General features: G+C 41.2%; 1 protein-coding gene across 1 annotated transcript in view; it reads left to right on the plus strand.

Moving 5' to 3' along the window:
- The first annotated feature begins 1205 nt into the window (after positions 1 to 1205).
- Positions 1206 to 9013, plus strand: part of srpx2 (sushi-repeat containing protein X-linked 2) — a 37246-nt gene continuing 29438 nt past the window's right edge. The window contains exons 1-2 of the mRNA XM_048605319.1: positions 1206 to 1218; positions 5781 to 5864. Of these exons, the coding sequence (XP_048461276.1) occupies positions 1206 to 1218; positions 5781 to 5864 (97 nt within the window). The remainder of the gene's footprint in view (positions 1219 to 5780; positions 5865 to 9013) is intronic.

Below are 9013 nucleotides of genomic sequence, written 5' to 3' on the forward strand. Positions count from 1 at the left end.
ACCCAGAATGCATCATTTACCAACATGTCATTTCATCTAACAGCACTGATTCATGTTGGTATCACGACTGTTACTTCATTGAGACTTGACAAGCAAGTTGTTTGAAATTTTTTAAATTATGAAGGGAATCAGTAAATTTATAAAAGTCGGTTTAATTATTGTGAGAAGGGGCTCGAATATGCAGGTATTGGTTTTAAATTAGGAGACTGGCAGAGGGAAGGGAAGTCGGTAACGTTTTTTGTGCATAAGTTAGTAAAGTTCCCAGTTAAGGTTATTGCAGGAGTTGGCATAAGTTATGTAAATAACTTTTAGATACCTTTGCAGATAAAGTTGAAATTGCAAGATGGGAGAAGTATTAGTTGAGAACATACTTGTTCAGCTCAAAGCTTTTTCCAGTTCTTAAGACAGTTTTTTTTTTCTTTTAATTCTCCTCCATCCCAAACTTCCCCTTTGTACTTCCTGTGGCTATGGCTCCCTGCTGTGGAGTTCTGCGGATGCAATGATTTTCCCCCTCTTGCCTTACACCAACGGCCATATTTTAATGTGAAAACTAACTTTGGTTGGCTATTGACCTGCAGGGAGCATCATAATCAAATTTAATTCTATGTTTTCCTAATATTTATATATATACTTTTCCAGGAGAGGGCCTGTCTTGTGAATCAACTGATCACCAAATCCAAGGTGCTGAAATTAATTGCAGTAGACTTACCATGATTCCAGCTGAATTAAAATTAGATCTTCAATGACTATAGGTTTACCGACTTAGAGGAGAAAATATTTGTAGTACAAAATTGAAGAACTGAAGTTTCGTTGCCATGCTGCTTGTTATGTTGCCTCTGATTGGTGATATCAATTCTGGAGACGCAGTATCAATAAGATTTGTGATCCACAGAAGACTGATTGCAGATCCAGTGATTGAGATTTTACAGGGCCTTCAGGCATGGGCTTGAAGGCATGAAGGTTGGCATAATGGCATAGAATGGTATTGGGCAGCTAATTAAGGACCTTTTCCCACCTCTGACATTTCACCAGTTGTGGCAACCCTCCACTACGTAAGGAGATTGTGTCATTATTTGTCCTTAGTGATATCTCCCCACCTTGCAGGAGCCTGCCTATGTAGCCTTGGCGTTGTAAAGCTCCACCTAACCTGACCTTGAGGATGCATGCCCATCGATGCACCTGCTTCCTCAAGGTGCACTCCCGGAATGGCCACCACAAGTAATGGGGTTGCTGAGCTATCAGCCCTTTGATTGCGATGATGGTTTTTTGGGCTGGGCTGCTGCCCCCTGGTAAAATGCAATCTGAGAATGTGCCCCTGACCCCTCCAGTCCACTTTCAACCTTGGCCGCAGGATTACTGACATCTTTGGAAAATCCATTCAAACATATTGAGGGAATGTGGAGATGAAAGAATTTTTCTGTGTGTATTAATTGTAATAACATAATAAACATTTTCAAAATAATTTGTTTCCAGTTTTAACAAAGAAGAATCTTGCCTTCAGTGATTGGTGCCAGATATTTTAAAGCAGGTTCAATCTTAACGAAAATTTAAGGTTTACTATAAATTAATTAAATGCATTGAATTTGAAATGTCCTCAAAAAACCTTTCTGTCCTTGCCCTCTTTGTTTGATTTAAAATTAGGAGAATGACTCTGTGAGCCATTGTATTCCTTTTGGATTTGTCCTCTTGCCAGCCTCCAGGCTAAATGGAGCCCCTTGTATAATATGGAAACTTGGATGTGGTAGAATAAAATGAGGCAGCCTAAACTTTTTACCTTAATTCGGTGAAAGGCATTTATTTTGATGACAATTGCATAGTTACACATTTTCTACAATGCAGTCTGTTTCAAGCAAGTTACATTGTTAGTACTTATGGTGCAGTTAATAGAACTGTTAGCCCATAAAGGGCAACTGGATTAGAATTTGCCCCAGTATGTTTGCCAAGAAAGTTACCAGTAAACAAAAAAACTATAGTTACTTTTTTCAAAAATGTTTTGAATCAGTAACCTCTCTACATTAATGTTGTTGCTGATGAACGTTAACACTGGTAGTAGTGTTGTCCAGTGAATAAAGGGTTGCTACTGCCCTGATGCCAGGAATCAAAATCACTGCTGGTGATGTCAGTGTTTGTTTTCTCCCTGTGCCTGTGGAAGGGGTGATTGAACATTCAACCTGATCATTTAACTGCTGAACTTTCTTGACAACCTTGTGGACATTCCCAGTTGGATTTGTTTTCCAAACAACTTATTACGCCTCACTGGAATACGTTGCTGGAAATCAGGCCCGGCTATTCCTGGAGTTGGCACAAAAGTTAACAGTTTTAAATAGTACATAGAATTCTCCAATTTAGCTGTCTTTTAGACCCAGGTTGACATAAAGCACAGACTAGGTTTCTGCGCATAACAAGAATTGCTATTTATTGCAATAAAAACAGATTCTACCTACAGATAAACAACTAAGAAACATTGATATTTATTTCTACTAATTAAAACTCTACCCCATTTGATGTCTACAAGTGTACAGACATGCACAAAAAACGTGTGTTATAGGAGGAGAGAAACATAAAATAGGGACAGGAACAGGCCATTTGGCCCTTGGAGCCTACTCCACCATGCAATATGATCATGGCTGATCATCCAATTTGGAAGCCTGTTCCAGAAAGGGCCAAATGGCCTCCTCCTGCTCCTATATTCTATGTTTCTATGACTTTCTCTCCATACCCTTTGATCTGTTTAGCCCTAAGAACTATGCCTACTCCTTCTTGAAAACATTCAATGCTTTGGCTACAACCACGTTCTGTGGCAGAGAATTCCAAAGGCTTACCACTCTCTAGGTGAAGAAATGTCTTCTCATCTCAGTTCTAAATGGCCTACTTCATATCATTAGACTGTGACTCCTAGTTCTGGACTCCCCAGTCATCAGAAACATCCTTTCTGCATTTACTCTGTCTAGTCCTTTTAGAATTTTATAGGTTTCTGTGAGACTTCCCTAGTTCCCCTAAACTGCGGTGAATATAGTTGTAACCTATCGATGTCAGTTCCTGCCATTCCAGGTCCGTCTGGTAAAATAACTAGGGAAGTAACTCTGTGGTCCTTGTCCAGAAGGTCTGCTGAGATGATCCTTTTCCTGATCAGAACACTGCTTCTCAATCTTATTCAGGTATTCTTGCTTGTGTGCAGGAGGTATAGAGTGACTGGTTCACATTAATTAAAAGTCACAGGCTTCAGGATTGAGATACTTGATATTGCAGAGCAGAAACAGAACTCCTTCCTGTCTCTGCCTAAACATTTACGCCCACAAATTCTTTAGCCAGTTGGGAGACAACCACACAGCTGTTGGCAGGCAGGAGACTTTTTTCATTGATATTGGGTCACTAGTCCACAGTGCTACTTGTTGTCACTTGAATCTGCATTCATATGCAGTTCCCTGGCTCCTGTAATCTGTAATGAGGCTTCCACTACTGCTTGAACTACTCCCAATGTGTGCCTGGTTATTTGACTTTAATAAGTGCAACAGTCCTTCAACAATGCTTAGCTTTTAAATCAGTTTTTTTTTCAGTATGCAAACAAAAATACTGAAACACAAAACATATGGACTTTACCCAAATTATGTATATGTGTGTTGTGAAATTCTCCTCTCAAATGTAATCGGGATAGTTTCTCTCGTGGTTCCATGAATAAGTTCCACTGTAGGTTTTGTGCATAAATATCAAGTCTAACACTCCAGTACAGTACTTAGACTGTGATAACAAGGTGTGGAGCTGGATGAACACAGCAGACCAGGCAGTATTGGAGGAACAGGAAAGCTGACGTTTCGGGTCTGGACCCTTCTTCAGAAATTGGGGAGGGGAAGGAGGCTCTGAAATAAATAGAGAGAGGGGGAGGCGATGATAGAAGGTGGATAGAGGAGCACATAGGTGGAGAGAAGACAGACAGGTCAAGGAGGCAGGGATGAGGTCAGTACAGGTGAGTGTAGGTAGGGAGTTGGGATGGGGGTTGGTCAGTGTGGAGCGGAAGAGGGAGTGGCGGAGAGAGCGGTCCCTCCGGAAGGCAGATAAGGGTGGGGAGGGAAATATATCCTTCCGGAGGGACCGCTCTCTCTGCCACTCCCTCGTCCGCTCCACGCTCCCCACTAGCCCCACCACCCCCGGCACTTTTCCCTGCAACTGCAGGAGGTGCCACACCTGCCCCTACACCTCACTCCTCACCTTCATCCCAGGCCCCACGAAAACCTTCCACATTAAACAGATGTTCACCTGCACATCCGCTAATGTGGTATATTGTATCTGCTGTTCCCAATGTGGCCTCCTCTACATTGGGGAAGCCAAGAGGAGGCTTGGAGACCACTTTGTGGAACACCTACGCTCGGTTCGTGACAAATGACAATACCTCCTAGTCGCGAACCACTTCAACTCCTCTTCCCACTCCTTGGACGACATGTCCATCCTAGGCCTTCTCCAGTGCCACAATGATGCCACCCAAAGGCTGGAGGAACAGCACCTCATATTCCGCCTGGGAACCCTGCAGCCCAATGGTCTCAATGTGGACTTTACAAGCTTCAAAATCTCCCGACCTCATCCCAAGACCAGCCCATCTCGTCCCTGCCTCCTTGACCTGTCCATCTTTTCTCCCACCTATCTGCTCCTCCCACCTCACTGACCAACTCCCACCCCCACTTCCTACCTACTAGCCTCATCCCCGCCTCCTTGACCTGTCCGTTTTCCTTCCCACCTACCCACCCCTCCCTCCTCACTGTCCAACCCCCATCCCAACTCCCTACCTACACTCACCTGTACTGGCTTCATCCCCGCCTCCTTGACCTGTCTGTCTTCTCTCCACCTATCCGCTCCTCTAACCGCCCTCTATCATCGCCTCCCCCCTCTCTATTCATTTCAGAGCCCCCTTCCCCTCCCCCATTTCTGAAGAAGGGTCCAGACCTGAAACGTCAGCTTTCCTGCTCCTCTGATGCTGCCTGGCCCGCTGTGTTCATCCAGCTCCTTGTTACCGCAGACTCCAGCATCGGCAGTTCCTACTATCTCCCAGTACTCAGACGGTGTTGCACTGGCAGAGGTACCATCGTTTGACTAAGATATTGAACTGAGGCTCCATCTTGGAAGTTTATTGTGCAGAAGTTGACTGCTATGTTTTATACATTACAACAGTGACTGTCCTTTGAAACTGCTTTAGTGGGTGTACAGCATTGAAATTTGCTATGTAAATATGGTTTTGCTTTTTTAAAGACTTCTTCTAAATATCTTTTTTCGGATAATTAGGATGCTTTGCAACATGGAAGCTATCTGCATACTTCATGTGTAGATATATTTTTTGGATCTAACTAGCTAAGTTTAGTTGTGTAGAACATTGAGAAACTTAATGCTGCTTCAGCTCAGTTCACCTTGGTGCATTAGCCTGCCAACACTCTCATGGATGCTAGCCAATCCTTCTATACCTGTCCTAAGTGACTAATCCACACATCTAGCTTCAGCAGCACAATATAGCAGGTTAGCTGGTTGCTCATCAGCTGGAGTACTGCAGATCTATGTGGATCGTATGTCACTTTACAGAATATCCCATGAATTGAGTCAATTCTAATCATTCGTTCCCCTTTCCTGCCTTATTGGAGCCAATAAGACCAGAAAGGGATTTGCATTTTATTTTTAAATCAGTAGACATTACTGGCAAAGTACAGGTGGAATAAATATGGTGGAGAGTTGAACAGAATAGAGTCAAGAGAAAAATGAGACAAACCACTATGTCAATCGCATTGTTCCTTGTTTTTCAGGGTCTGGATATTCTTATGCTGGGAGCCATGATGTCGATTACAGTGTTCAATATACAGGAAGCAGCTACTATTTAGATTATAAAGGTAAATTTCTTATTTATAGACACATACCTGTAATATTGTCACAGTTTCCAACTGCACTATCAAGTAAAGTTATTTTAACATTAATTAAAATATTCTGGCAATTCTATTCATAAAATCTAAAATTGGTGTTCTTGCATTTATTTTAGGTGAATCTCACGAATATGTGAAGATAGGTTAGCCACAAATAGATCACTGTATTTCAAGTGTTATTGTTTAAAGGCTGCCATGAGCTACGCACAAAAGGATTTACAATAGAGCCTGAGGTCATAAGCCAGCTAGTACACAAAGTAAAATAGCTTTCTCCAAGCATTTCCCCATTTCATGGAAGATATTGCATGTACTATCAATTGTAGGTACAAGTTACTCAGGTTCTCCAATATACATGGTATTCATGAAGTGGATATGCTTTTATGACAAGGTGATAATTTCAGTAAAGGTGAACATGAAACTAGGTTATAATTTCAAATCTACGAATGAATTGATTTTTTACGTTTTACCATCTGCCATCATAAGATTTGAACCTGTGTCCCGAGAACTTGGTGTCTAGATTAGTGAACAATAACATTAACACTATACCACCATCCCACTAATTGCTACATGTTGCAGACAGACACACTGGAAAGCATGCCTTTAGCCTATTCTCTAACCTCTCCTTATTATTATTTGCACTATTTTAAATAGCTTCGATGACTTACTAAAAAATGTTTTTAATATTTGCTAGAAACAGAAAACAAAAAATATTCCCAATATGCAGCCATTATTATAAATGGAGACTGGATAGCTATGTTTGAGAAAGATGCAAAACGACTTTGTGCCTTCAGAAACAAAAAGATATTTAATAAAGTTCTTTTTTAATTAGTTTGATGTGGTGTTGAAGTTTTTGATGTATTCAAATTTCAGTAGATTTTCTTTAGTAGCAAAGAGAACACCAAATCTTATGCATGATCATAGCAGCTGCTCCGCTCCTTCAGGTTTCTATCTAATTTTGAACTTTGCAAATGGGACACAACACTGACAGCATTATAGGACCATTGCTGAGTGAGGCGGATATAATGGTGCCTCGCTGATGCCAGAGAGTTTACATGTCAGATGGCATTGAGGCTCTAGTCCTCCAAAGCTACTTTTACAAATGTACTTGCACAAAGTATTTGAAATCGTAACACTAAATAATGAGGTACTGCAGTAAACTCTGCATTATATTATCATGTATTGATCAGGAGTGTTCATTTTAGTGCCAGACTACAGCATGTGTTTTATATCAGTGGACATTCTTAAGTTTAATATGGTTTTTATTTTACATGTCTATTATAATGCTAGATTACGTTTCCAAAGGGAGCCTCTAGCTTTTAAATGCATGAGTGTCTGACCGCAAAATTGATTTTGATCAACTGCAAAAGACATTACACACATGCAATGACTTTAGTACTATAAATGTCTTTCATCAAAATTCACCTATTAAAGGACCACTTTTGGGCTAATATCAGTAAGTTCATATGGAGGAGGATCAATGTTTGGAATTAATTTTTGGACACTGATGGAGACAACAGTCCAAATGCATTTATAAAGCAATTGTGCATCATGATAGTATTTTTGAGGACATTTGGATAGCACAGCTGTTGTAGGCAAAAATGTCATCCATATTGCTTATTATTTAACGATCTTCTGATCAGCAGTATTATAGAAACACATTGTTGTAAATACATAAAAAGCAAATTTTACTTTGCTAATAGTTAAATTTGTATTTTTAAAAAAACCCTCAAATTGAGTTTGGGGCCTTCTAGGTCCATTTAATACCATAGAAGAGTTCTTAATATCCAAATTCAAAGCATATAGGATTGTGGGAGTATACTGGCATGGATGGAGAACTGGTCAGCATGTGGGAAACCGAGTGGAAATGAATATGTCCTTTTTGGGTAGAAAATGCTGTCTGGTAGGGTACTGCAAGGCCCTTAGCTCTTCACAATATATATCAATAACTGGACAAAAAAATCAAATGCACTATTTCAGAGTTTTCAAACAATATAAAGCTAGGTTGGATTGTGAATGATGAAAAGGATAAAAAGAGGTTTCAAGGCAATTTACACAGTTTTTGTTTTAATTCACTCATGGGATGTTGATACTGCTGACTAGGCCAGCATTTATTTTATGTCCTTGGTTGCTCTTGAGAAGATGGTGGTGAGCTGCTTCTTGAACCATTCCAGTCCATGTGCTGTTTGTAGACCCACAATGCCGTTAAGGAGAGAATTCCAGGATTCTGACTCAGTGACACTGAAGGAATGATGACATATCCCCAAGTCAGGATGGTGAGTGGCTTGGAGGTGAGCTTGAATGTGGCAGTGTTCCTTTATATCTGGTGATCTTGTCCTTCTAGATGGAAGTGGTCATGGGTTTGGAAGCTGCTGTCCAAGGAGCCTTGCTGAATTTCTGTAGTGTATGTTGTAGATGGTATATACTGCTGCTATTGAGCATTGGTGATGGAGGGAATGAATACTTGTGGACCTGGTGCCAATCAAGCAGCTGCTTTGTTCTGGATAGTATCAAGCTTCTTGAGTGTTTTTGGAGCTACTCTCGTCCAGGCAAATGGGGAGTATTCCATCATACTCCTGACTTGTGCCTTGCAAATGGTGGCAGGCTTTGGTGAGTCAGGAGATGAATTACCAATTGCAGGGTTCCTGGTTTCTGATCTTGTAGCCACTATGAGCTGCTAGGGATTCTAATTTCTATGCTTTCTATGGTAACCATCAGAATGTTGATAGTGGGGAATTCAGTGTCGGTAATGGCATTGAATGTCAAGAGGTTATGGTTAGATTCTCTCTTGTTGGAGATGGTCATTTGTATTGTGTGAATATTACTTGCCACTCGTCAGCCCAAGTCTGGATATTGTCCAGGCCTTACTGCAATTGGCCATGGGAAATGTCATTACCTGAGGAAGTGAAAGAGTGGGCAATAACATGATAAATTCAGTACAACATTGATAAGTCAAGCAGCATCATAGGAGCAGAGAGACTGACGTTTCGGGCCTAGACCCTTCATCAGAAAAGGGGGAGGGGAAGGGGGTTTTGAAATAAATAGGGAGAGAGTGGGAGGCGGATAGAAGAGGGGTAGAGGAGAGGATAGGTGGAGAGGAAACAAACAGGTCGAAGAGGCGG

Source organism: Rhincodon typus, chromosome 14 (assembly GCF_021869965.1).
Source record: "Rhincodon typus isolate 14 chromosome 14, sRhiTyp1.1, whole genome shotgun sequence".
NCBI classification, from domain to species: domain Eukaryota; kingdom Metazoa; phylum Chordata; class Chondrichthyes; order Orectolobiformes; family Rhincodontidae; genus Rhincodon; species Rhincodon typus.